Below are 15687 nucleotides of genomic sequence, written 5' to 3' on the forward strand. Positions count from 1 at the left end.
AAAGTGGATCGGTGATAGGCTATCAGTATCACACGCCGAAGATTATAGGTTTGACTTCTGTTCGATTACCCCTATTATTATTATATAGAGCAACTAAGTATTGTATTTAATTAATAATTTAAAGAAATAAAAATGTTATATATATTTTAGAAAAATAACACTCCTTTCTAATGATGTTTCAATGTTATTTTTGAAAATAATTTCTCAGAATATGTTTTTGAATTTCTCATCATTTTACAAATATTTGCATAAAATTTATCCATGTGTTATATTCGACGAAATGTCATGTTCAGCGAGAGTTATACATTTTTATTTTAGGAAAAATTATCAAGAAACAAAACAAATAAATACTATTGACATTTTGTGAATAGTATTTATTTTACATTATTTTTTGTTCACCATGCATAGTTGTATTCTTGTAAAAAGCATGAAAAACAATATATTTCTCTACATTTCGCAAAGCAAATAATATACGAATTTTCGTAATGAGTGAAATTCAATAAATAATTTTTAGGTTTAATAAAGAATAAAAATCGCAGGGTTAACCGAACGTTGAATCGAACACGGAATTTTACACCCCATAAAATGCCTTGTAGCTTTTGCAATGAAGTGATGTAGATTCAAGTAATAAAATTTCATGCAAAATCGCACGTTATAAGATTGTTCAAATGTATTAACTCAAATCAATGTGTCCATAATATGTTATACTTTCAGCCATTCGGCACATCTCGTTACAAAATCTCAGCATATCACCATTCACTAACTAATCGAATTGAATATTGATCCACTTCACAGTTCAATGTGTAACAATAGTTTCGACTCATATCACGTGAGATGTAAACTCAATTCAATACTCTCATTGTATGTAACTTGTATGTTGAGCTCATGTAGAAATATCAATTACGAGCTCTAAGCTATATTTGACGCTACAATCGCTTGATCAACTCTTGCGTCTCCCTGCCAGACATTCTACGTTCCTGTTTGCTCCAGGTCGCTTCTGCATTTCATTATCATTATTTTTACCTCTGTTTCATTCTCATCGTCGTTATAAACGTACGTAATTTCTACTGTTTACAATAGACAGAATCTACTGTTATCAATTGTAGTACTCTACTGTGTCTCTCGGAAATCTACTCAAAATCAATGATTTCCTACTGAACACTTTCAGTAGGCCTAATGTGTAATTACAGTTGAGGAACTACAAGTGAAATATTCTCTTCAGTACTACATGTAGTATTGCATGTAGTGTGTTTGAATTTGAATTCAAAATTTTGGGTGCGTCAGCACTTAGGCTATTTTGCACCTGTCACTTTATACGGGGCCCAGCCCCTTACCAGAACTAAAATAACATAACTATAACGTATTGTTGTAACTAAAATATTAAAATATTCTGAATTCGGTTAAAGGCTGAGGCTGTAAAGAGGCACTCAGCACCCACAAGGACCAAACACAGGACAACACAGAAAATTATACTGGCCATGGGGCCAGTCGCCAGAGCCTCGTTCGTCTGCAAAACTGAAGTCCAGGGAGTACTACGTGGAAGCAACAATTGGGTGTACATACTTCGTGGAAGGTCATCCCTTACACCCTTGTAGTGTGTTTAGCTCAGCATGTCAGCTGTAAATATAGCTTTTTATTCCTCCTCACTAACAATTTGTTTTTATATCTATTTAAAATCTAAACCAACCTCACTTCCATGTAGTACACACTGAACTGCATTTTGCAGACTAACGAGGCTCTGGTGACTGGACCTACTGTTAGTATAATCTTCGTAGGACTGTGTGCGTGTTGTCCTGTGTTTTGTCCTTGTTTGTGCTGACTGTCCCTTTACAGTCTCAGCTTTTAACCCAGGTAAGGATATTTTAGTTTTCAGACACGCTTTTATTTTTGTCATGATAAGGGGCTGGGCCCCGTATAGGGTGACGAGGTCCAGCCCCGTGCATCAAAACCCGAAGTTTTGATCTACTACACCTATTGATCTACTGAAACCAGTACAGTAGAGAAACTGCAAGTGAAATTAATTTATTCAGTATAGCGTATAATATGTTAAGCTTAATATTTTGGCTGTAAATATGAATTTCATTCCCCCTTATTATTTCTTGCATTTATATCTTTTTGAAAATATGAACACAGTAGATGTTTCAAAACACCTTTTGATCTACTGAAAACAGTAGACAAAAAGTTTCAGAGGAGTAAGTAGAAAAGAGACATGAAATAATACCCAAAGAAGTCAACCATTATGAATTTATGTTACATACTTTTTTATTTCACTTTCCAAAACCTAGGAGCTCGAAATAATACATGCCATGAGATTTACTAGACAGTCTGCTTTTCTGTGATTGATTCGTCGTGCCCAGTCGGGGATTACTACCGTTCAAGGTAAAAGGGGAAGGGGAAGAAATCCACCACAGGACCATGACGTATGAAGTAACATGTTCACAGACATCTAATACAACTGATAAGGGTTCACCTGACCTTGTAAATGTGGGAAACACGTTTCACGCTGGTTTCCAGAATGCTGTGGCTATATCTGGAACTAACGGTCGAATGAGAAATCGTTTGTAACATTTAACAATGACATTTCGCATTTACAAAATATGAGATATGTAGACTTTGATTTATTTATTATAGTAGACGGTAGAGAATTACTTACCACGAAAGTCAAGTTCTAAATTGCAGACATCAAAATCTACTCCAGGTTGTAAAATAAATTTGTGATAGACAGCAGATAGGTTAATAAGGTTTACAAGATTGCTAACGACTCTTAAGATAAACGTTAACGTTCGACGAAGGTTATTGAGTGAGAAAATGGGAAATTGTTAAAAATAGCGGCCTAGTTGAGTGAAGATCGAAGGTTCGAATCTCTTATAGAACCAGCTATTTTTTCCACTAATTTTTGGTGCGTAATAGATTTAATGTATTGTCGACATTTATAAGAAATAAAATATGAAAACTCTCCTCCTCCGTAGCAGTGCGGTCTAACACTGAGTTTTGGACTCCAACTGCAGCGGGACGGCATGGATTCGAGTTGTCCTGGGTTCTCGGCCTGCTATGTGTATAGGACCGGCGGCAACCCACCATCGTGAGGAAATTGGGGAGCTACGATTGACTGGTGTAACCCGGTTTCATATATCTTCTATAACGGCTGAGGGTTCGACGTGCTGACCAACGTCACCTCGTTGCCAGTTGAAGATCTCCACAACTATAGGTAGGATTGTGGAAGGGAGATTGACAGTCAGGAGATAGCCCAAGGCCCTTCGAGGTTTTAAAATATGAAAAATATTCCTTCCGTAAATCTAATTTCTCGTTATTGTCACGTGAAATTTCTTTTCAGTATGACTCCTGCAATACTAATAAGTTCCTAAGTCAGATAGTGAGATTGACAGAGAGATATTAAAATATGAGTTCACTGTTTAAAAACTAAGCATTAACACATTTTTAAATTCACATACCTCTTTACAAATTCCTGAGCACGTCACTACAAATGAACCAATCTAGTGCACACTAGAGCCTTGGCTTATCAATACCTATGGGGTATCCTACAACTAGAATCAAACCACAACCTCAATTTTCGAAGCTGTAGCCTCTCCATGTAAAACGATTGCGTCGTAAATATAGTGGATTTTGCTTAAATGTTTTGTGACATTCATACCACCTTTATTTCATTTGCTACAAAGGAGCGTTTTGGTATGTTGTTTATAAAGAGGCGGGTGGGGATTATATTTCTAATGCACATTGAACAAAGTGGTCTTAACTTATAATCATGCCCTATGAAGGAACGAACTCGTGGGGTAGTGGTTATCGCAATGGGTTGTCACTCTAATGGTCGTAGGTTCAAATCCCCACGGTGGCAAAAACTTTTCGTAAGCTTTATTCGTCCCCATTGTTACTATTTGAATTAGTCTTCTTTGAAATTAACAACGAAAGATTATACAATTAACTCTCTCTCTTTCAAAATGGTAAGATGAGGACAGGTTTCTTATTATAAGAAATGGTAATTTTAGTGGTCTCAACGCATCTAAAATCAAAAATACTAGATCGACGTTATTTTCCTACTGAATTCTAAGTCCACTTTATGCACAGATAGGCTAATCGGGCCTGGACCTACAGTTTAAAGTGAGATACGAACCACTATGTGTCTCCACTTGTTATCCTGCACTGTACTTAAACAAACAGCTCCCGGCCCCATTTCTAAAACAAATTTACAATAAATATGGTATTTATAAGATAATCATTATTGATTTGATTGTTTTTATTACTGAACGTCAAATAAAACATTTTCTATAATCACCTCTTCGTCCCATCTCTCCCAATATCTTTCTGTTCCTCTCTTTTCTCCCTTCGCCCCCCCCCTCCCACACACATGTATCAAAATAAATATTTTCTTAGGTTTGTATGTGTATAAATATAACACTAAATACCCCCAAAATTACTATTTATTTTCTACTCTCCGTCACCCCTCTCTCACTCTCACAACCCCCTCATTATTATTGGCGTTCGCCAGACCATAGCGGTAATGTATCGACGTCTTGTAATCAGTGTGTCCTTTTCCGAGTTCCAGTCAGGTCGCATAATGTTTCACATTCCAATTTAAATGTATCCCGAGTCGTGATTAGCCTATGTGTGCAAAAAGTGATGTTAAAACGAACTCTTGACCTCAATCATGCAATTTGTGTATTTTCTTTCAGCTGTGGATCCCTCTTTTCGCGAAAAATAACGAATTAACCTAATCATTAACTCAATAAATAAAAATACATCTCTAAATTAATTAATGAAAACTGTTATTACACCCAAACCACTATTTTATCGTAAATGTAAATGAAATGTCATCTCACGTAGTGAAAACAATGTGAAAATTGTTCTAAGGAGTGATATATATGATTGTCAAACACATACATGAATACATATATTAAGTTCGTGAACTATAATTGGGACAATTTAATACTAATTTGAAACGATTAAAGTCAATTAAAGCGACAAAGTAAACTTTTGCGCAATCTTTCTGCCGATTCGCGTTATTGAAACAATATTTAACCAATGGGGATGTTATCTCATATTTGAAAATGCTGCATTGGTTGAATTTCCTGTGGACATGACCGTGAGTCACGCCTCCTGCTCCGCCGAATCGAACTTCACTCTGATTGGAAGATCGTATATTTCACAACACTTCCTTGTTTCAGAGCTACCAACATAATTTCGTAAGACGTTGGACTTAGAAAAAATCCATGCGACAGATTTTTTGAACATGACTGTACCAAGGTACCGTGCCATCACAATTTGACCTCTATCAAACTGGGAGAGATCTTCTGCTTTTCCCATTCTGACGCCAGAGACACTACTAATAACGAGCCTTTAGACCTGCCCAGTGGGGGTGGTGAAGCTTCAGGACAGGATAGATCAGGCACAGATGAGATGGTTCAGACATTGAAGAGGATGGATGCAGAAATACTACCAGTAAAAGCTTACAGTGCACAAGGAGTGGGAATAAGGCCAAGGGGGAGACCAAGATGTCCGTGGAAAAAGCAGATAGGGGAGAGTGTTGGGAGAAGAGGACAAGATTGGAACACCGTGGAAAGAGAGGAGTGGTGGAAGACCAGGAAAAAATGGAGAAACTTGACTTCTATACTGACTCAGCCAGAGGCAGGAAACGCCAAATGATGATGATAATGATTATATTGCAATTTCAGATTTTATCAAATATGTGTTTTTGCAAGTTGAATCTCTCCCCTGATACTGCAACACCTACAAAAGGAGCAACAGGTTATTTCATGTTCCCTACAAATGCATGGATATCTAGTACACTTCTAACAATTATGCCAGGTGGTGGATGTCCACCCAAGTCAAAAATACTTCTAAAGACACCTACTAAGCATTGGTGAAAAATAAATTCTCTTTTCTCAAACATTCCTACAGAACCATAACTAGTGAGAAGACTAGATTGTCTGATACACAAACATTTTGCTGATATTCAGGGTTTTTAGGGGATGGAAAATCTCAGTGGTTGACTTTCAAACCATATGCAGAGCTATAAGAGTACTCTGTTTTCATATTCACCCCACTCAATGCTGAACACTAGAAGATACATGCTTGCTCTTCGACAGTTGAATACACAATGGTCAGGAGTGAGCTTCAGCGCAAACATGGTTCATTTGCCGGACCACAAGATGTACAGTCCAAGCAGAAAGTTTTTAACAGTATTAATGGCAAGACTAGGTACTTGCTTTAGGCACCTGAGCTGATACTGAGGCTATTGATCTGTGATTGGCCTGAGAATACATCTAGTTTATTTTAAGTTGTACAGTTGAACACCCAGTTTTACGTTCATGGATTTTATATTTTTCCTCATTATATATATATTGATTGATTTATTTATTACCATCCATTCAACTTTACAAAAGTTTGGAATTGTCACATTGTACCAGGTGGTTATAATTAAAGTGACGGTGTTCAGAGTGGTACAGCACGGGCTGTAATGAGAGTAGCAGTCTGAAACTTCCTAGATATGATAATGAAGCAATGCGCTCGCGAATTATGCAAAAAAAAAAAAAAAAAAATAGTTCCAATTCTCGCCACCAGGGTAAAAAATGGCGCTGTAAGCAGTCAAAACGTGGAATTTTCCGTAACTCTGGCGTCAAAGTCGGTGACATTGCCTAACCATTGTGTGAGCTCCCTGGTTGTTGTTGGTGACGCTTGTTGCTTTTTTTTCCTTTAGTGATGTGAATGTTCGCCGAACATTAAAAGTTTGATTTTTCCCGTGTAAAAAGCAATGGCTATTGCAAAGACGGTGCACTGCTAGTGAAGTTGTTTTACCAGAATGGGAGCAATAGTAACGCTGCACTGCGGAAATATCGCCAACAGAAAGGGCTGAGAAGAGGGCCCATGTCAATTAATGGGCTGAAGAAGATGATGAAGAAATTCGAGGAAACAGGTGAATTGGGTGTTGCACCAGGGAGAGGAAGGCGGCCCATGCCCGTGGAAGTTGTGGACGAAGTTGCTGTAGCTGTAGCTGACCGTGCAGCACATGCCTCAACTTCTGCAACCAGTGCTAGAGCTGTGGCACGTGAATTGTCACTCCCCTGGTCAACAGTTCGCAAGGTATTGCGGTGCATTTTACACTGGTATCCCTACAAGATTCAAATTGTGCACCAATTGAAACACCAAGATATTCCACAATGCCGTGAGTTTGCCCATCGGTTTTTGGCACGCATGGAAGTGGATGACATGTGGCCGGGGAATATTCTGTGGACTGACGAGGTGCATTTTACTCTGGTCGGTACAGTGAATACTCAGAACTGTCGCATATGGGGTTCCACTCGTCCACATGTTGTGCAGGAACAACCATTGCACTCAGTTTACGTGACTGCATGGTGTGGGTTCACTAGCTCCTTCATTCTTGGTCCGTTTTTCTTTGAGGAGATGACACCTCGAGGGCCTGTTAGGTGTACAGTGACATCTGCACGTTATAGGGATCTCCTTGTGCAACACGTGATTCCAGCTTTGCAAGAACGGAACTGTGAACACACCACCATTTTCATGCAAGATGGGGCAACACCACATGTCGCTCGCCATGTGAAAGATTTGCTGCGAGAAACCTTCACTAATGACCGCATCATCTCTAGGCAGTTTCCAGATGATTGGCCTTCCAGATCCCCCGACCTTAATCCATGTGACTTCTGGCTGTGGGGATATTTAAAAGATCGTGTCTATCAGGGACATGTCCGGTCTCTGCCTGATCTGAAGGCTAGCATACAACGACATGTCGCGCAGATTTCACCAGACATGCTGCGAGCAACCGTCGACCATGCCGTGTTACGAATGCAGCATGTTGCTGAATTGGGAGGCCATATTGAACAGTTCTTGTGACCATAGTTCCTAATAAACATGACAGAGCCATTGTTCTCATGTGTTTGATCTTTCCTGCCTTTTTCCTGTAACTATACCACGTTTTGACTGCTTACAGCGCCATTTTTTACCCTGGTGGCGAGAATTGGAACTATTTTTTTTTTTTTTGCTTAATTCGCGAGCGCATTGCTTCATTAGCATATCTACGAAGTTTCAGACTGCTACTCTCATTACAGCCCGTGCTGTACCACTCTGAACACCGTCACTTTAATTATAACCACCTTGTACATGTACATTTAGAATACATCTATAAAATTATAGGCAAAATATAATAAAAAATACAATAGATAGTATGAGATACAAGATATCGTATAAAGAGAATAAAGGCATGCTCAATGTTATTTTTTTGAGACAAATTGGCTAAAAATACGTTTTCTATATTCAGTGTTCGCTTCATTTGCTATGACATTATGTACACACACACAAACATAAATTGAGCATTAAATAGTCACCTATACTTACATCTAGATAAATGAAATTGAACAGCAAAGGAAAAGAATTAAAAAAAACTAATGATAGGACCGTTCTACTTGGTTACATTATTGTTGTTATTCCTGTCACTTACGGTGTCAATGTACTCTTGCACTGTGTAAAAACAATGTTCCTTTAGGAATCTTTTTAGATGTAACTTGTATACTGGCAATGACTTTATGTTTTTGAATGCATTTGGTAGCATGTTAAATAAGCGTATACCATAAAATGTTACCCCTTTTTGGTAGAATGTGGTATTGTGTAATTCCATATGTAAGTCATTCTTTCCCTTGGTGTTGTAGTTGTGGTAGTCCTTATTTGCTGCGTATGTATTTTGACAAATTTTTATGCCTGTTAGGATTTCATATAGGTATATGCATGGAACTGGTAATATCTGTAATTCTTGAAATAATGGTTTGCATGGTGCATCTGTTGGAGCATTTGCCAGAATTCTAACAGCTCTTTTTTGTAGTCTGAATAATGTAATGCTTTTGTTCATGTTCCCCCAGAAAATGATGCCATACCGCAATACAGAGTGAATGATGCCATAGTTATAAAATTTCCCTCGATTTTACATTTTCCCACATTTTTCCCCGCTTGTCTCCTGAAAAACATAAAATCGAGGTTCCACTGTATATTGGAGTACTAGAATTTAGTAGTTAGTCATCATTTTATTGGGTGTTACATCCTTCTAACAGAACCAATTCAATCAAATCAAGACCTATATCACATTCCGTTCTGTAAATATCACATAATGCGACAATTTTTTGAGCACTGTAAATTCATTGTTCTGACTATACTACCTTTACTTACCTTGAAGAACTATTAATAACAATAATGTTATTGTGCATGCTAAAGCAGAGTACCCAACTTGCATCCAAACAAAGTAAATTACTATAATACTCTGCATGGGCCCAATCCACAACATAAAAAGGTAAACCGAAGCCTGGTCAAATCTAGTGACATCATTTGATAGTAAGTTTACCACTTGACCACTTGTTTGAGACAAGGAAGCTTTACTCAAAGAAAGCACCTGTAAAGAAAAATAACAGGTGTTTGTATATTGTTAAGTATAGCAAATTCTCACCTTTTACAAGTTACACAAGAATACGTTTCTGTAGTGAATCAGTGAACAAACATTGTGCTAGGAATTGGACATTATGTGCTGTATCATTTCAGCTAAAATGGTGTAGTTACTTAACTCTTTGAAGTAAATACACTATTTTTGCTGAACTATCGTTGCTGAAGTTATCTGAATTTATATGCAGAATATTGAGTTACTCTTTTAAACTACTTTTTAAAACTAGCTGAGTTACAGGTACTTTTACTCAGAAAGTAACTTAGTTACAATTAATGTTACTATTAAATATAACTAGCAGTTACATATTAAAATACAAGAAAATTCAAAGTGAACCTGTGTAGTTGAAAAAAATTACGCCACAAAACATTTATACATAACAAATGTATGTATGTGTGTGCTGGGGGGAAGTGGGGGGGGGGGGGGTAAAATTGTATTTGTCATTTAACAAATTATAATTTGTTTTGTTACTGTTTACTGTTGAACTGGATAGAAAAGGGACTATTAAATTTGTTACTTGTTATCTAAAGAAATTACCGAGTTACAATTATTATTAGATAATAACTGTAATTTTTACAGTTATGATTAATCAAAAAAGTAACTTACTTGTAAATGCATTGCAAGTAACTAATTACTTCCATTGTTTATATATAAACAACAAATCCACGATGCAAAATACTGTTATACAGTTATTTTTAGTTGCATTATTTTGAATTTACAAAAAGTGATAATGCGAACCTTTAAGATGAACATATATACAACAAATCCATATTACTTATGAAATATAATATACCAGCCAAACTTTTCCTGAAGCCAGTGTGATTCAAGGAGTAAAAAAAAAAAGAAATGCAGCACTTTCACAGAGCTGACCTCTGTGCCAGAGTGGTTATCAGAGTGCATTACAATGCCAGGGATCCTGGGTTTGATTGCCAGCATGCACATGGGTGTTCTTTGTGAATTTCCCTTCATCAATTTCATATCATCACTCATCCTCATCTTTGCGATTAGCCAGGAGTGGCAGAAAAGCAAAGCAAAGTGAATCAACCAAACTTTCATGGAGGCTAAATATCCTGAAAGTTATGCAAAATGCAATAATATTGTGGGGAGAAATAGATTTTCTGATTAAATCATTTATCTCAGTAGCTTCATATGGTACAGTTCCAACAGAACACTTATATCTTTGAATTTATAACTATTCTGAACCACTTTAAATTATTTTTCAAAATGTTCAGATTGGTACTTGTATCAGGTCTAACTGGTATCAGCCTTACTTTCAATTAATATATAATGGCTCTTTTTTTTTTCTTAACGTGAAGAGTGACATTTTCGCACCAGGTATGCATTTATTTCAATATCGTGAGAATGGCCACTGCTGCTGAAAACATTAAAACATATAACAAGAAAGTATGAATTTCTCCCCATGTTGCAACTGAAAGAAGTTTTTGAGTTGATTATTAAGCTATATACGATCTGTAAAAGATATGATGACGAAGTATTTACAGAATCCTATGTTTTCCTTATGGACAGACAACCTCAACCTCAAGTTATGGCTAATCAAATGGAAGTTTCTACTTTTTCCAAAACAAACAAAATCATCAACCTGTCATCTTTCCGTTCATGTGTTTTTGTACACCATCGGAAATTTGTTACTTCCAAGGAATGTACAGTAAAGCTCTCATAAGTGTAATGCTAATTTTTAATTTTTCTCCCCTCCTACAATTATCCAGGGCACAGTCCTCCCTTTTTCCAGTTCACAGCAGGCAAAGGTTGGTGGGGGAGGAGCAGTTTCCAGTCCTTACTCCTGGCTTAATATCGAAACTGTTCCTCGTGCCCTTAAGACAAGTTGTTAGTGTAAGTTGTTATTGGAGATGTCAGTCAAAACTTACCTTTCTGTAGATTAAGGAGCAACATCCCACCCTCATCTTCATTCCAATATGTTGGTGCACAAGACCAGCTGAGTTAAAAGCAAGTGCACTGAATGCTGAACAAAATATGATAGCAGATGCAGTGATGTAAGCATCTGTTTTGTTGATTTCCGGCTCCTCTCTAAAATAGTCCAATAATCTGCCAAGGAGCACACATTGCACTACCCTGTTGATGGAAAGGAAGAAAGCTTTGTCACTGTATATTAGAGTTTTTCGCTCGAGCAGCAAATAGTTCACTTGGGCAATGCTAGATGGCATACAGAATTGATAGGTCTTCCGCTCGAGCGAAAAATGCTCTAACGAGTGGAATACACTTCACCTATCGAACCATATTAGTACACATTTCTGTCATTTGTCTATGGTAGTGGATCCTCAAATATGGATTGTGAAGTAAAAGACGAAGTGAACATAGTCATCATCTCCATGTTAAAATGCAGTTTTGTATGTCTTACCAATACCCAGCGATATGTGAAAATGAAATAGATAATTATGGTCAGAAACTACGTAGCCTGACATTTTATGTTTCTGTGATTATTGTCACATTAAAATGATGTTCAATTGAATGATATAATGAAGGTTATTAGAATTATATAAGGTTGGGTCGTAAGATTGTTTACTCAGGATGGCGATCTGATGACGAATCGTGAGAGCATGCGAATCTAACCCCCGAAAGTTCACATAAACGTGTTGCATTATCCATATGTCAAAAAAGAGCACAAAGTGAAAATGGAGCACAGAAATCTTATATTTTGATATATAAGTTCATTTATGCTTCGTAATTACTAAAAATCATTAAGAGGTTTTCACTTCAAGGGGCTTGAAATTGCTGATTTTCAGATTGAAATGCAAGTTTTGTAATGTGTAATCCAAGGCCACACTTCAGCATTCCCGATGTGCGGAATTAATATTTTGTGCCATTGTTTTAAGCAATTTGTGTCACACATTAAACAAAAGAATTTGCAAAGGCAAGTTTTGTAACTGAAAAGCAATTACAAACTGTTAAATCAGTATATTTTGATTCCTAGTTTAAGCCTAAAAACAATAGAAAGTATATACTTTATTTATAACTGACATGTATTGTTGTGGGAAATTTGCTAAGTGGTATTGTTTTTCCTTTACAATCTGAAGGTTGAAGGATCAAATCCCTCAGTATTTTTTTTTATATATTTGCAGTTTGCCGCTTTGTTACTTTAATGCTATTGCATAACATGATTATTAATTGAAACATCGTTTGATTCAAATAATCCGAAAAATTTAATTACATGTATATTTTAGTGAGAGTTGGAAGAAATCATTTATGAATAATTTGTATCATTATTAGTACAGTGAATTTTAATATGCTCAATATTTATTGAATCGAGAAAAAATATAATATTACATAATTGTGAAATTAAATATGATTATTTCAAGAAAATAATAATGTCTTAAAACTCAATCTTTGAACTGAGGAAAAATACATTACAAATGTTTTTACTTATTTTCTGTTGTCACACAAGAGCGTTTAATTTATTTCTTTATCTAAGACTATCAAAATTGTGATTCATCTGCCAGATTGAATTATGAAAGTTAATGTGACGATTTTACAAAACTCAAGCAGTACATTCCATATCAACGATTCATAACCAGTTTTTACATGGAGGAAAAGTTGCATATTCACACAACTTCGCATATACCAACTCAACTCCTAACAATACCACAGCCAAGCAGACACACTGAAACACACATACCCAATAAATAATCATACAACTAGTATCATGTTTTAAAAAAAAAACTTTGTAAACAGGGCTTTTTCTGGACTACCAAACAACCCCGGTACCAAATCCTGCAGATTAATTTGTAACCTGCAGGACTGGATTTAAATGTAATTTTTTAACCAAATAAAGTCACATGGAAAAAAAATGGAGGAGCTGATATTCCATGGGAAAGACTTTCTGGTCTTTTTAACACGTCAGTACAAAAAATATGGGGAGGGCCTACTCATCAGCCATGAGTGCAACTACCCCCCCCCAGGCCTGAAGAAGGCCACCCAGTAACTTTCGCAACCAAACCCACCTCCACCCCTCTCTCCCCTAACTTCATTTCTGTATTATACTTATATAAATACATTTATGGTTATATAATTGGTTTATGGTACATTGTGTAAAAATTTAACTAACCTTCCTACACAGAAGTCCAAGAACAAAATTATTGAGTATGCGAAGTACTGCATTCCAAATGTTTTCACGATTACCTTTAATAAACTTGGTTTGTCATTGCTTATCTTGGCTCTCCTCAGTTCCTGATTCCACCTCCTTAAAAACAAATTTTTGTGTAACTAACATAATTATAACAGTTGTTAAGAGAATATAGTTTTCTTATTACAAATACATTTGGGAATAAGTCAAATTATGTTCATACCCTGATAAAAGAATATCTATATACTTGGATTGCTACATATTCAGGGTTTCTGGTAATGAATGAATAGGTTTTGTGAGGTTATCGAGAAAGATACTTTACAATGTGTATAGTTATTTTATTAGATTCAGCAGCTCAAACAGTTTCTGCATTAAGCAAACAGGTAATTTAGTAACTAAAACAAATTCTGTATTAACTGAACCACACTAAAATAAAATTCTGCATTGACTGAAACAGATTCCTATGCTAGTAGGTTCCACTATGCACACTACTGACAGCCCGACAAAGGTAACCAAGTTTCATTCCTCGCTCGAGCAAGAACATCTTTAGTAACATTGTTAACTGCTGCGTTGATTCTTGTTTTTATATTGCCATATTTTGAATTCTTTCACTGTAAACCATGGTTCTTGAAATGACCCCACAGGAAGAAGTCTAATGCTGTATGGTTTGGACTTCTTGCAGGCCATGAACCCACAGAGCACACAAATGGATATTTTTGTTGGAAGTTCTGGATATCCAATAGATATCCAGGAATATCCAAAAGACATCCATTGGATATCCCCTGGATATCCCTTTGTCCACATACATGATATCCAGGGGATATCCAGAAATGGATATGTTTTGGAAATTTTTGGATCACTTTTGGACATGTTTTGGATATCAAGGGGGATGTAATGCTTTGATTTAGATATTTTTGTACATACTTTGGAAATTGTATGGACACGTTCTGGACTACATTTGGAACTTACCTGGACATTATTTAGATGTGAAAAGAACTTTCTTTGGATCAGTTTTAAACGTTTTTTGGATGTAATTGGGATGTTTTTGTACATACTTTGGATATTGTATGGACATATTTTAGACTACATTTGGATCTCATATGGATATAACAGGGAAGTTTATTATTATTATTTTAAAACTTTATAAGGACAATTTAGACATCATATAGACGTCTCCTGAACTAAATTATCTATAAATCCTTAAGAAGTCACATGTATACGAGAAAATACTCAGCATTAGTTAAAAAACTTTTTTGAAGCTAAGGGGATTTCAAATATTTGTACACATATATTTGTAACATGCACTCCTTTCTCTCTATCTCTCTCTCTCTCTCTCTCACACACACACACACACATACACGCAAACAAACACACACCACTCACGGATGCAAACTCTCTCTCACACACGCACACACATGCACACAAACAAACACACACACACCACTCACGTACACAAACAAACTCACACACACACTTACAAAAACACACTCGCATGTCTACACATCCGAAAAATATATTATATTCACACACATTTCCATGATAAGCAGAGTATAGAGAGAGCTTGTTCTTCACTGCTACGTATCGCAACTTCTTGAATTCAAACTGGCGACTGGCGTCAACCAGCGAGGGACAATGCACTTGAGCACACATGTGTGGCTTGCTGTGACACAGACAATGGCCAAAAGACTTTTCCTCGGAATATCCACGCGGAAGCTAATAATAGTAAATTACAAGATGCTCACCAACAAGGAAAACCTTCACAAGCTTCGGATTCACTCAGGCCTCAGGCGTAAAATACGCGAACTGAAAATGATGGGCATAGCTGCTGTCTACGTTAAATATAAGGAACAGGTTTTCCTGCTTAACACTAGCAGAATTGACTCGATTTGAGTCTCGATTGTGTTGTAAAGCTAAATCGAAATTTTCTGATTCTAAGAAAAAATAATAAATCACTAAATAACAGGTAAATAAGTTTATAAATGGAAAGGGGGGGAGGATGTGCTGTTTGCATTAATACAGCATTAATACAAGGTTATTCAAGCAGACAAACTTTTAAGAATAAGGTTCAGCACACTAAGAATTTTGAAAGTGGTGCAAAATTAGGAAATTATCAATCAGTTTGTTGCAACAACTTTGC

General features: G+C 36.4%; 1 protein-coding gene across 4 annotated transcripts in view; it reads right to left on the minus strand.

The window, feature by feature from the left end:
* Positions 1-15687, minus strand: part of LOC145993985 (ATP-binding cassette sub-family C member 4-like) — a 214712-nt gene that overhangs the window by 136557 nt on the left and 62468 nt on the right. For all 4 annotated transcript variants that reach the window (XM_083130020.1, XM_083130019.1, XM_083130017.1 and 1 more), the window contains exons 4-6: positions 13533-13667; positions 11338-11542; positions 9187-9406 (exon numbers count right to left, since the gene is read on the minus strand). In XM_083130020.1, coding sequence (XP_082986146.1) covers positions 9187-9406; positions 11338-11542; positions 13533-13667 — 560 coding nt within the window. The remainder of the gene's footprint in view (positions 1-9186; positions 9407-11337; positions 11543-13532; positions 13668-15687) is intronic.

This window comes from Lepisma saccharinum, chromosome 10, assembly GCF_977018435.1.
Source record: "Lepisma saccharinum chromosome 10, izLepSacc3.1, whole genome shotgun sequence".
Taxonomy (NCBI): domain Eukaryota; kingdom Metazoa; phylum Arthropoda; class Insecta; order Zygentoma; family Lepismatidae; genus Lepisma; species Lepisma saccharinum.